This window comes from Miniopterus natalensis, chromosome 2 (assembly GCF_054644295.1).
Source record: "Miniopterus natalensis isolate mMinNat1 chromosome 2, mMinNat1.hap1, whole genome shotgun sequence".
Taxonomy (NCBI): Eukaryota; Metazoa; Chordata; class Mammalia; order Chiroptera; family Miniopteridae; genus Miniopterus; species Miniopterus natalensis.
The window spans coordinates 176,086,749-176,101,340 of record NC_142082.1 but is presented as its reverse complement, the minus strand read 5'-3'; the positions used below and the strand labels follow the sequence as shown (position 1 = coordinate 176,101,340).

Sequence of the window (14,592 nt, the reverse complement as noted above, 5' to 3'; positions counted from 1 at the left end):
CCCTTTGTGTGGCTAAGAAGGTAGCTTTTTTTCTCTTGCATGTGCTTCCAGTGATACACCCACAACACCCACACACCCCAAGATGCCTATGTGTCATTTAACGGCGTTAAGCTGTAAGGTGAGCTGACACCAAAACACACTATTTCCTTTACTTTTCTCTGTACTCATGTCATTAAATCAATGGTGATTTCAATTCAGGAATGAAAATAATATATTCAGGTATGATGAAAGAAATTCTGAAATCTCTAGAGTACTAAAAAAGCGAGCACCTAGTACACTGCTGGGCTCACTATAGATGCTCAATAAATGTCAAGAAAATGAAATTGAAGAACTGCATTATATTCTTTATGACAGATATATCTGTGCTTAAATCTCTAGAAAATTTATCAAGATTCGGCTGAAAAACAATAGCTAAACTTAGTCTCATGAACTTTTTGTTCAGTTTATACTATAAATTGCCAATTAATTTATGTTATTTTAGTACCAACTAATAAAGTGTACAGGATACCTAGTAATAAATTACTTACTGTTTCAGAAATAAAATTACTGCTGCTTGGATAGTGGTAAAGTTCACTGGCAGTAAGTTTGTCCTTTTATGTGAAATCATTTAAAATTTATGTTGAGATTTCAGCTCCAATTGTATACTTTACCCAGCTTGAGGCAAGGGTTCAGGCACTGTCCCACCAGGCTGCCAAACATGTCTTCTGAAACCCGAGACAAGCATTATTATGCAGCAGGGGAGCGTGATGGCCGCACCTCTAAACAACCATGAAACAGACTGGATCCTGTTGTAAACTGTGCTACCGGGCCCAGAACATAATTCTTGGCCATTACAACTGACCAGTGAATGGATGAACAGCAAAATGGTTTACCAAATGTTTGGTGTTTATGATCTCATCAGAAAATTTTTCTTTGAAGACTTTTAAACAAACTTGAAGGAATATGCATGTGTATCTATTTTTAGCAGCACTGACAATGGTATGTAGGTTAAAACATGATTTATGAACTATGACTTCTATATTGTAACACTTCAAAATGCCACCATACCCTATAATTGTTGTAAAAATTATGACTGACTGACTAGCTATTTTGCCAATAATAAGCTTTTTGAGAAAATGTCATACAGAAATTAAATTATAAGACCACTCTGGGTGAAACATGTTCAAATTAGAATGCTTCTATTAATATTTTCAGCTTCCTTAAAAAGGGTATTATATATAAAATAACTAACCACAAGATGTTCTATAAGCTGAATTCTCCTTTTCTAGCCCCATTTTGCCATAACTATAAGTCACCAATGATTTCAATTTCTTACTATCAGTGTATAATTTTTCTTACAAAGTCATATTTTCTGGATCCTAACTTTCTTACAAAGTCATAGGTTGGCACAACAAGGTATCTAAATGTAGGTTAAAACAGTGAAGGGAGTTTATTTTACGGTGGGATGAAAACCAGTAAGAATGTACATAGCTTAGAAAAATGTATACTGAAAAAAATCAAGTTTCATGCATTTAACTATTTTTCTGTCTCCCTTTGTCCAATTTCTATTTAATCAACATTATTGAATATAATAAACTTCATTTAAAGTGTAAAAACTGATAAGTTCTGAGAGATATATACATCTGTGAAACCACCACTACAATCAAGATTCAGAACATTTCCAACTATACCAAAAGAGTTTCCCCTCTGTCCTGGCCCCAGGCAACTACTGATCTGTTTTTTATCATTACAGGTTAGTTTGCATTTTCTAGAATTTTATGTAAATGGAAATATACAATATATATATTCTTCTGCTACTTTTCATTTATCATAATGATTTTGAGATTTACCCATGTAGTTGTGTGTATCAGAGTTCGTTCCTTTTTATTGCTGAGTATTATTCCATTGTATGAATATACATTTTGTTTGTCCATTCACCTGATGGATTTGGGTTGCTTCCACTTTTAGGCTACTATGAATAGAGCTGCTCTGAACATTCATGCACACGTCTTTGTGTGTTCATTTCTCTTGAGTAAATACACAGGAGTGGAATTTCCGGGGGGAGGGGGGAGGGTTGGTAAGGGTAGGGTTAGCTTGAAAAAGCTGCTTAAGAATTTTCCAAACTGATTATATACTATTTTACATTCTCACCAGCAGTGTACGAGCATTTTGGTTGCTCCACATCCTAACCGACACAGTACATCAGTCTTTTCCGTTTTAGCCATTCCAATGAATGTGTAGTGGTATTTCAGTTTTAATTTACATTTACTTGATGACTAATAACGTTGTCAACATGAGCTTATTGGTAATTCCTATTACTCTTTGTGAAGTGTCTGGTTTTCGTTTTTCCCATCGTTTAATTGAGTTATCTTATTAGAAAGTGGTTCTTCCTATATACTGGATAGAAATCCTTTATTATATAGATACACCACAAACAGTTTGTCCCCATTATGTGGTTTGAGGTCTCTTTCATATTTTTAACAGTGTGTCTTTCAAAGAGCAGAAGTTTAATTTTGAAAAAGCCCAATTATTTACTTTTTCTTTTTTATAGTTTGTGCCTTTTGTATTCTAACAAATCTTAGATTATTCAAGGCCATGAAGATTTTCGCCCATTTCCTTCTATATGTTTTATGGTTTTATCTCTTACTTTTAGGACTATGATCCACTTTGTGTTAATTTTTTGTATGGTCTGAGGTAGGAGATGATGTTCATTTCTCTTCTATATAGATATACATAGAGACATTTTATTTTGTTGAAAAGATTTTCCTTTCCTTTGAGTTGCCCTGACACATTCATTGAAAAACAACTGCCCATAAATGTGTGAGTCCATTTCTGGATTCTTGATTGTGTTCCACTCATCTGTATGTTTACCCTCAGGTCAATAACATACTGTCTTCATTACTGTGGCTTTAGAGTAAGTTGTTGTTGTTTTTTAAATCCTCACCCGAGGATATTTTTTCCATTGCTTTTCAGAGAGTGGAAGGGAGAAAGAGGAACATCGATGTGAGAGAGACACATCAATTAGTTGCCTCCTGCACGCGCCCTGATAGGGGCCGGGGATTGAGCCTCTAACCGAGGTATGTGCCCTTGACTGAAATTGAACCCAAGACCCTTCAGTCCCCAGGCCAATGCTCTAACCATTGAGCCAAACTGGCTAGGACTAGAGTAAGCCTTAAAATCAATTTGTATAAGCCTTCCAACTTAGTTTTTTGTTTCAAAGGTTCTTTTAAAAATATCACCTAATTTCTTCACAATTTTAATGTACTCAAAGATTCATTCATTCACTGTGGAAGCATTTATTAAGTATTTACTCTACTTACTTAAGCTGGCACTATGCTATAGTGATAAATAACAAAGACACAGTCCTTGTCCTCAAGGAGCTTATAATCTACAGTCTAACAGGAAAGGCACCTGGACCATGATCCACCGTGAATAGGAGAATGTGACGAAAGACATTAGTTTAGTTGAGAAGAATTTTAGTAAGTTTTATAGATGGTATCGCATAGAAGACATAACCTTTTAGAAGTTACTCAGCCAAACTGGGGTTCAGTTCCCTTGTCAGAAACAAAAAAGGTATGCATTATATCTGACAGCATTACTATTATGAATAAAAGAAGAAATGCACGTAAACCACTTGGGTTTTCAACAAGTGGCAACATTTGTCATTACTAATGTTAACAGTAATAGTAGTAATAAAAATATACATCCTACCACCCTGCAATATCACCAATTCTATCTCCAACTCTAACCTATATACTGCACTTTAATTTAACCTCAATAGGTACTCATTATTAACATGCTAGTTGCAAGAAATGCCACAAAAGCTTACATCTAAAATAGTTAATGATGGCCTGGCTGGGCGTGGCTCAGCGGCTGAGTGTCGGCCTAGGATCCAGGAGATCACAGTTCGATTCCTGATCCTCAGTCGGAGGCGTGTAGGAGGCAGCCGATCAATGACTCTCTCATCATTGATGTTTCTCTCTCTCCCCCTCTCCCTTCCTCTCTGAAATCAATAAAGACATATTTAAAAGTATATATATCGCCCGGCCAGGCGTGGCTCAGCGGTTGAGCATCGGCCTAGGATCCAGGCGGTTGGGGTTCGATTCCCGGTCAGGGCACATGACCGGGTTGCGGGCTCGATCAATGACTCTCTCATCATTGATGTTTCTGCCTCTCTCTCTCCCTCACCTTTCCTCTCTCTGAAATCAATAAAGATATATTTAAAAAAAAAAAAAAAAAAAAATAAATAAATAAATAAATAAATAAATAAATAAATAAATAAATAAAATAAAAATATATATATTTAAATAGTTAATTATTTCAACTTTTTTTTTAACCAAGAGCAAAATTCTAAAAGACGACTTGCCAGGGACAATTTGACCAAGACACCTTTTCATTTTATACCCCTAAAAGGATAAAGAATTCTTTTAAAAAATTCAAACAGAAAGTGGGGAAGAAAATGTAGAATAAAACAAAATTTTATTGGGATCTTTGTATATTATGTGTTTTTAATATCTTCAGTACGCCCATCTTACTGTTACGTGAGTAATAAAAGAGAGAGAACTATCTGCTTAGGAATGGAATCTATTAGAAACAAAAACAAAAACAGAAGCTGCCTTAGCTCCTGAGTTAAAAAATAAAAAAAGTCCCAGCAATTTGGAACTGAAGGAGAAGGAGTGGTGAGAAGAAGCCAAGACTAGGGAAGGTATGTGATGCATGTTTATTAACAGGGCTGATAATGACTGAAAGATCCTTTCAAACAGGAAAAACTGTTCCACTAGAGGATTGCCAACTAATAACATGGGCAGATATGAAAGAGTGGCTCATGTGAACTTGGATTCTGGTGCCAGGGAAAGTACATACAATGTAGCTCCAACACACAGTCTTTACTTGTAGGAATGAGTGACCTAGAGACCTCACCATTTCCACACGTGTCCCCATGACTCTTGCTCTAAACCATGTCACAACAAACAGAGCCGTATCCACAGAAGGGAGGTGTTGCTCAATAGCACAGTAAGACGCTGTGTGGAAACTTGAACTTTATTAATAACTCAAAGTGCCTTAGACTTAAGATACACCCACTGCTGGAGTTTCATGTTGGATTAAAGTCAGCTCTCTCTCATGTATAAGGTAAGGCTTGCAGTCTCTGTGGTTTGTGCTAGTTTTGGTCTCCTTTGTAAGTGACAGAAAATGACTTCTACTCATTTCTTTACTCTGTTGAATGGCAGGAGTCTGTAGTGAAAGGCAGACAGTAAATTTTCCAGGTTGGCTAGAATATTCAGCGAATTAATTCTGGGCTACTGTCCACCTTTCACATGGACTAATGGATGAACAGTATATATTCTTCAGTGCATATTTAAAATAGGACAGTGTGCCTTTGAGTTATGAGCTGTCAAGACCGCACAGAATTAAAGTGACCCAGAGAAGCCCAACTCAAAGTTCTGTGTCGGCTTTATAGACCTGGGTCTCGGCTGTAGGTTTTCCCCCTCTGTTGGCCTTTTTCCTTTTGTGATTTTTCATATAGACCTCGCTCAAGACTTCCGCAGCTAGTTCAGTGTCCAAAGAGAAATGTGGCCATGTTATGAGCCAACTTTAAGTGTACTTTTATCTCTCTGCTTTTCTTTCTAGTCAGGTGTTTTATAATAACAAACAGTGACAAAGGCTTTTTTTTTTATTACTTAAGATATTCAGCAGCTTTTGTCTTCCTAGCGTCAGCAGTAACGTCAGAGGATTGTATCCAAGGAGCTAAATGTGCAGGACCCAGGGTCAGAGCAGCTGAATACACCAACCTCAGAAAACACAGACAATGAATTGCAAATGACACTCAAAACAAAACGAGAAAAAAAACCTTCACACAGAAAACTACAAAAGAACTCTACAGACACTGAATTGGCTTTCTGTACACACTGATCCTGCTTAACTGTGTGTGGTAACTAACTAAATGTTTCAGATACTCATGGCCACAAAACAGAGGCTTTTGGCGGGGGGCTGGAGAGAGAAGTTACAAAAATAAAAATATTATTTCTTTCCTTCAAGTCTCTTATTTAAAAACAACAACAACGATTCAATAAGTGGAGATAGATGCAGCCCTTTCTATTTCAATCTTCAAACAAACACACTAAAGAGTGGCATCAGCAATGAAGTGATTAGTCTTCCGTTAATTCTGCTGAAGGTTCTACACAAAAGGCGTATTGTTTCAGTCAGGATTCACATCATGAAACAAAATGGTTTGGTAAACCCAATAGAAGTGATAGCCCTTTCATGACACACAGGGTTCAGTACTGTATATTTCAACTTGTTAGGAAGTCAGAAGCACAAGCGGGAAATCAGCCTATACTGCAGCTGAGGATGAATGGGAAAGGCTAAATTGATGAGCCGCTGTTTAGCTTTTCCCACTGGGAATTATTCTGAACTGTCCAGGCATTACATCATTCAGGTAAATGGCAGCTGGACAACATGCTTCTCACTTCTTCACGGCCAACCAAAGGGCAATATAAAAACTTGAAAAGGAATATAGACTCTTTATCCATAATGAGAAATAGAATTCCTTAACTGCCAAGTTATAGTCAATGCAGCTGATTCTTGGTAACAAGGCTAACTGCATTCTGGTTGTTACCCAAACGCAATGCAAAGACCTTTGACAGTTTTTTCTTATGAAGCTCCTGTACCACACTTTAAATCAGAGATAAGTCATATTGATGTCATAGACATACACGAAAATAAAATTTATTACACTTATTAGGACTTAAATGATTTTAAAAAACACTTCGAAAAGTTTATAAGCAGAACCTTTGCCTGCCATTCTTTTTGTATCAAGTATGAAGTAAAATCCAAACTCCTTAATATACGGCACCCCTACAGCATGCCTCTAGGCCCACTGCACTCAACAGCCACAGTGAAGTACCAGGGCATTCCCATGAAGCGCTGGCTTATAACTCCCATACCTGTGGACAACGCCAGTGTCTTTAAGACTTAGTTCAGTTCTGTTCTTCAGAAACCACCTACTCTCTAACCCTAAGTGGCCTTTCTGCTCATCCCCTGAGCTCTGGCTGTCAGTCCGTCTTGGAACTGAGCACTTACTGAACCCCATTTGAAGTGCTGGCCTCCCCTCCCGATGGTGGCTCCCTGAGGACGGGGCTCGATCCTCACCTGTTTTCAGGCTCCAGCCCCACTGCCTGGCCCACAGGTGATACTCAGTAAATGTTACAGACGGGTATGTAGATAAACTAACAGATGGTGGACGAAATGGAAGCAAAACAGAAAGAAGGGAAATGAATTCAGAAACTGGTGTGACACGAAGTGGACTTTGCAGGAGCTCTAGGAGCAACTTCAAGGATTTAAGGGGTTCAATGGCTGCTACCCAGACAATTACTAAGCACATTCTAACACACACTGTGCACCTTTATTTCTATTTTCTTTTCCTCTCTTCCCTTCACCTTGAGTTTTCTGTTCTTTCTTCCATCTCTCTGGATTAACAACTTACATTTTATAGGGCTTTTCTCTTCAGATTTACCCCTTTATAATTCTGTGACATTTATTATATGTTCCTTTGTTTGGTCAAAGGAATCGGTTCAGAGAGGTTTTCTCCATCTTTGTTTAAACTTCAGACATAACAGAGGCACCTACAGTATTACAGAATTCTATAGGCAACACTCTGAATCTGCTAACACTCAGGTGTTAGCAATGCTGACTGGCCAAACATGCAATACTAGTGAAGTAAGAATAAAGACATGTCTTTTATCCAAGTATTTAGAACCAAATTCAAGAAGAAAATCTTACCCATGGCTTGTTTTCCCATGGCACACTGATATGTGTTTCTTGGGGACTGGTTATGATGAGGGTATGGAATCAAGCCAGCACAAACACCGAGAAGAGTGAAGGGTTCGATCTCCAAGTGGGTGGTATCTCTAGCAAGTTAATTAAGAATAGACATCTTAGGCACCAACTACTAAAATAAATACCTCTTAAAGGGTATGAAAATATTACTATCTAAGTCCCCATGGGACATAGATAATACTTATTTAAGTTTATATAAATATATATAAAACATATATAAATTTATATAATAAAACCTCAATAAAAGAATTTGATGCTAGTAAAACTGATAAATAATATATAATAAAATAAAATAAAATTTCTATTATTTGTAGAAATACAAGAGAAGGAAAACAGTATGGAATGTCTATATAAAACATAAAGTATTACTATATGCTAACTAATAATAACTAACACTTAAAAAGAAATTATTAATTGAGCATACAGAAATGTAGATCAAAAACATCCACATAGATGAGTAACTTGCTTTTCTTCACATTTCCAACTGCGATCAATGAGAGAGTTGTATCACCATTTTAGAGTAAGAAATACATCCCTTTAAGCATAGTTACTACAGTCCTACGGGAACCAATACTGTTACCACTAGCTAAGTGTAGCTTAGCTATTAAGCACTTGAAAAGTTACACTAGTATCACTGAAGGACTGAATTTTTAATTTTACTTAATTTTAATTACCTTACATTTTAAAACTCAAATTTAAATTTCAATAACTCTGTTCAGTCATTTTAAACCTTTTAAGTACGTTTGTAACAACTTACATTTGTGAATCTACTTTTTCAACTGTGTAATAAAATCAGATCAAGTATTTCCAATAAAACTTAGCATTCAAATTGAGATGTGCTTAAGTGCACACCAGATCTTGAAGACTTAGAAGAAAATGTAAAATATCTCAATATTTTCATACTGATTACATGTTGACATGACATTTTAGACACATTGGGTTAAATAAAATTATTAAAATGAATTTCATGTTTTTTACTTTTTAAATGTTGTTGCTAGAAAATTTAAAGTTATATAGGTGGCCTGCATTATATTTTTATTGGACAGCTCAGCTACAGATACCGAACACAAAGTAAGACATTACCTACTAAGTGACAGAATCTTTGTTACTTTTGTAATACCTTTTTGCAGAAAACTCAGTTTTGGCTAAATGATAAAGCAACTCAGATACTTTAATGAGAAGAGCAGCCAAATTATTTTTAGGTCTTTGCTGAAAGGAACACCTAGAATCTGTGGTCTCTACTGATCTTCTATCGCTTTTTCAAGTGTTTCTGAAGCATAACTTTAATAATTTCAATGGCTTACAGTACCTGTAAGGAGAAGTACCTTCCAAGATAACCTAATCCATCATGAAAAAATTAGTTACAACACAGGACAAAAGACCTCCTGCTTATAGATCTGTTTGTTTTTTCAATACACACGTACTAAATTATGTCTCTACTTTGGTTACAGAATGAACCCAATCCCTTTGGATACTTTAGGTCTTTGTCAGGAGAGAAAAAGGTTCTAGGTTTTGTTTTGTTTTGAAAGAAAAAAAGCTTATAGTGACATTTTATAGCCTAGGATAAAAAAAAGTTGTTTTAAATGTACCGTTTTGTTTATATACTGGCCAATTTGGCATTCCCCATGTAAATAAAAACTACTCTTTCATATGTACAGACTGAGGTAAGATGGAATCTGAAAATAAAGAAGGTAAACATTGAAGTTTCTTCCTTTTTCATGACAACTTATATAAGATCATACATTACCTACCTAATAATTATTCAAAATCTAAACACTCTGGATTTTGATTTTACAAAAAAGAAAGGAACATGATTATTCAAAATTATAACCACCATAAGTTTCTATCCTGAAGAGGAATTAGGAGACTTCCTATTAACCATGTATAACAGCCTTAAATTTAGCTCAAGTTAAACTTAAGTAACCTGTGCCTTGTAATACAGGAAAAATTGGAAACAATCTAAATCTTCCTCAGTAAGGGACAAGTTAAATTATGTATAGTCAGACAATGCAATAAAAAGCAATTAAAATAATATATTTATAATTACATTGAAAAATGTCATATATATAAATCAAATAATATAAAACTTTTCTATTTTTAAAATAGAATGAATTTAATGTATGGGATAACATGGTGATTTGACAATACTGATACTTGATAGTTATATTCATTTACATCGGTGAACAAAACAGAGAAAAACCCCTGCCTTCATGAAGCTTCTATTGGAGGAAGACAGCTAATACATAGATAAATAAATAAAATATACATTTTACAGATTTTATTGTAAGGCAATACGCACTAGAAAAATAAAGCAGTGAAGAGAGGTGGTCAGAGGAGAGGTTTCTATTTAAATAGGCTGTTGAGGAAAACTCAATAAGAAGGTGACAACTGAGCAAAGACCTGGAGGAGGTGAAGGAGTGAACCATGCAGGCATATGAAACAGTGTTTCAGGAAGAGGTACAGCCAGTACAAAGGTACTGAGGCAGAAGCATGCCTGGGGTGTTTGAAGAAGAGGCCAAGGTTAAAACAGAGTGAGGGAAGGGAGGTAGGAGATGATCTGGCAGGTGTAAAGCAGTGTCGGGGGAACATGTAAGAACCTGAAGGCCTCTGTAAGGACTTCAGAGGGAGATGGAAAGCCACTGGGGGGTAGGAGAAGAGAAGTGACCACTCTGATCTATTAATAGACCATATGAGGACAAGTGCAAAAACAGTCGTAAGCCTTTTGCAAGAATCCAGGCAAGCAACGGCAGTGGCCTGGACTAAGGTGACCTGGGGAGGTAGTGAAAAGAGCTCAGGTTCTGGGTGGATTGAAGGTCCAGTGGTGTGCTAAGGGTATATGTGGAGTGGGGTAGTCAAAGCTGAAACTGGGGTTTCTGCTTTGAGTAGCAGATGGATGGAACTGCTATTTATAGGGTTACTATATAATAGTTCTCCCTTATCCTCGGTCAATCTTGGAATGAGGGGTATAGAAATAGTACTTTAAGAGATTCATACCTTTAAGGAAATAAAATTGTGATTGAAAGCATTATTTACTAACTTATAATTAGACAAAAATAAAGAAGTATATTTCATCTGGTAACAGAAAACAGAAAAGTCTTTTCTTGATTGCAGACATAAATAGTTATCAGCTGGTAGGATTAAACTCCCTCACTACTTAACAATATAACTGCAAAAATTCCAATTTCAGGTAAGCAGTACATCAGCAACATGCATCAGACAGCAAGTTATATAAATGTCCTCTAAGGCTTCTAAAAAAAATCACTGTTCCAGAAAAAACACTGTAAATATATCACCATATCACCATATCATGTTTATATTTCACATAAGTTTAGAGGCATCTTCACCACATACTATGTAGGGAATTCCTGCACTGACAATAAGAATTCAGATATCCACTGATAAAATGCCCTCTAGAAGAGATAAATACATCTTTTACATATCCTGATTCATTAGTTCAACTTTGGCAGTAATTAAATATTAAAAGCAGAGCAGCAATTCCTTTTAAAAAAATAAACAGTGCAAAATAAATAGAAAAGATAAGTATAAAAATAACTTGTTAGCAATGTTGTGACAGTCTTATATTGGGATAAATGATGGTTTATGGTTTATTATAGAAGAGTATACTTCTAACAGTAACTACTAAGGAGCACATAATAGAAAAACTAAAGACGAAACGAAAAGAGAAGGTAGTTTCTATAAGCAAAATAGGTTTTAATTATGGTTGTTAGGGATCCTACTTACTTATTAATTGTATGCTCATAGAGTGCGATGTTACAATCATTTTCTTCATTCACGTCTAGATATTCAACCAGGCTCTCATGTAAGAAATCTTCAAAATTTCTGGGAAAATATTGGTGAAACATACATTACTAAAAGGCATTTCATTATAATATTTTATATGCAATAATGGAAGGTATTGGCTTTCATTTACCCAAAGCATATACTCTCCCAGAGTATCAGCACATTGGGATACTTGCAACATGATATTCTTGGGTCATACAATGACCCAAATCACTGAAATCACAAATCACTGAAATAACAGTAAAACATCTGTGATTCTTGTCCATCTGGTCTCCACTTCTAAAAATATCTTTTATGACTTTAGGAACTCCATATGACAAGAGACCCAAAGTGTCTATATCAACATATGGATGAAAGTCTTTCTCTTACTATGAACACTTAATAGTGCACTAATTTACACCAGGAATCTGTAATCCCCATGATCTAAGTTGATCAGTATTTTAAAATATCCAAGGAAGTTCACATAGAGAAAAATAGGTTTTTAACAGGCTGATATATTTAGTGGGGAAGAATTAAAAGATTAACAGTGAAAACATACTATTCTTAAAAGCTCAGGTAAAATAATTTTACTGTTGAATATACTATGTAAGTGACTACTAAGGAGATTGAGAAGTTTTGCTTTTGGCCATTTACCTGTACCCCTGAGCCAGCTCTTCCATATGCTTATTTGTGACTGCAGGTTTTCGTTTCTTAACAATTATGTAGGGTCTGGAATGGAAAAAAATTAAGTCAGCAAAAAAGTTGGGATATGAGGGAACCTGAAAACATAAGAAAACTCTTATTTCTGTATTGCTTGAGGACACCAGGTAGTTTTTACATGTAAGTGTACTGAGGCCTATTTTCTCTCTCACATGTACATACACGGACATACACATCAGCCCGTGTCTGTATGTGTGCACATACACATGTATACATAGCCAGTACTTCTCCAAGTATCTTAGGTGAAAAGGCAACTAAAAAATGATACTCAATAAGTCTAAAAAGGAAACAAAACCTTTAGTGTCATATTTTAAACTGTGTAAATGCATCATATGAAAAGAATCTCCTGCTTCATATTGGAAATAAGTGATCTACTACCCATGAAGTTAGTATGCAGAGAAGAACTGTCACTGAGGACTTCAATGGAGGGTCTGATGAATATCTACTGTTCAGAGCAGTTTGATTTAGCATAAACATCACTGGGTTACAGAGCAGGCTACCTAAAGCTACACATGACCAATAAGAGTAGCAATCAGTTTGCAGAGAATAATGCTTTTTAACTTTGCGATTTTTCGCAGTGTGTGTAAGGTAGACAGCTTTTGGTCCACATGTTCTGGTAGATTAAACTGTAACTGTCAGTGTTGATCTGGTTCTGAGGGCTTCGCCACCACAAGGAAACACATACACAAAGGATGGCATGTGGCACTAAAACGTCAATGGCTGTTGCTATTTGGATAAGCAGCTCTTACAGAGGAGCAAGTAACTACCAGACACTTGTGCACCCTACCCTAAAATCCAAATGACTATTTGAGGACTAATAAGCACTTTTAAACAGTTAAGAGGAGCTGCACAATTACAAGTTGCTGAAAAATGAACTGGGTGAACTTTTTGTGGAAATCAACTTCAAGGGCTGCAGTTTAGTTCAGGTTAAGGAACTCAGAAATGATGACAGAAACAGGAGTAGCAGAGGGAAGGGATCATGTTTCGCTACCTCAGTTACCTTTTATTTTTACTCAGTAAGTTCTAATTCTTCCTGCCAGATCTATGATATACCATTATAAAACTTACTTCTAAAAAATAATTAGTTTTCTTTTAGACTATGCCATATTATATAAGATGTAAAGACAGAGAAAAGTCCTAAAAAAGAGTAACCTAGAAAATGTCATTGTTTCCCTACCCCTAAATGGACTAGGTTAGCCACAAATAAGCACCTAATGTGAGCCCGGCACCCTACAAGGGGCTTACCACAATCTATGTTTTTTATTCTTGCCATTCCTCAGCTTTTCTCCTTTCCTCCAAGTAACACAATCCTAATCATCCTTCAAAACTCAGTTCATAGCAACAGAATGTAGTGGGTAAAATCATGATTGTTGGAGTCAAACTCTAAGGACTTTTGAGTAGAAAGCAGTATCTAGCTTTGGGTAATCGAACCACAAAGGGTTACCTATAACGCTGTACACCTAATAAAATAATACACCTAATAAAATATATAATACACCTAATAAAATAATAATAAAAATAGCTATCATTTACTACTAGCATAGTTGGTTGCTATTAGTAATTATTTCTGCCTTTGCCAGAAGACTGAGCTTTCTGAAGGCACAGACTCTCATTAATCTTTGAATCCTCAGTACCCAGTATGCATATTCATGAGGTGTTTGCTAACTGAATGAAACTTATCTCAACAATGAAAGAGGTTAAAGCAAATGAAAAGATAAGAGAGTTTATTTCTTTCAAAAGTAAGCATAGAGATTCTTAAAAATTCTTTTTAACAACTTATACCTGCATAATCTTCCTCCATCAGAGGAAATATAGACACATCGATCTGTAAGATTTGTTGAGATGGAAACAAATTCATTGATATATCCTGCTCTTCGCATTAGTCGAAATGTATTCACTAGCTTCTTATGGTCTCGAATGACACCCAGGATGTTACCTAGCAGGAAGAAGAATATTTAATACATAAATAAAAAAGAAATCTCAACAGGATTTAAAATATACAGCCAACGAAAATGATAAGCAGCACTGAATAGTCATTTGAAAATACCATTAACATCTCTAGCCAGTCTATAAGGCTGTAGGGAAGCAATGGAGTGGAGTAGCTAAGGGCAGTCTGAGGGACCTGAGTCTAGGGTCAGCCCTACCAGGTGCTAGAAGAGTAACCCTGGAAAAGTTAGTCTCATTTTCCTCTCTGTCACCACCATGCTGGGGGTATAAACTTGAGGTGCAGACTCCCTGGGTTTGAACACTGGCTCTATCACTTCCAAAGAACCCATG

General features: G+C 36.0%; 1 protein-coding gene across 3 annotated transcripts in view; it reads right to left on the bottom strand.

Moving 5' to 3' along the window:
• The window catches only part of POLR3B (RNA polymerase III subunit B), a 98,010-nt gene that overhangs the window by 36,360 nt on the left and 47,058 nt on the right, over positions 1-14,592 (bottom strand). For all 3 annotated transcript variants that reach the window (XM_087814876.1, XM_087814874.1, XM_087814875.1), the window contains 4 exons: positions 14,098-14,251; positions 12,250-12,324; positions 11,557-11,655; positions 7,759-7,886 (listed from right to left, as the gene is read on the bottom strand). In XM_087814876.1, coding sequence (XP_087671002.1) covers positions 7,759-7,886; positions 11,557-11,655; positions 12,250-12,324; positions 14,098-14,251 — 456 coding nt within the window. The remainder of the gene's footprint in view (positions 1-7,758; positions 7,887-11,556; positions 11,656-12,249; positions 12,325-14,097; positions 14,252-14,592) is intronic.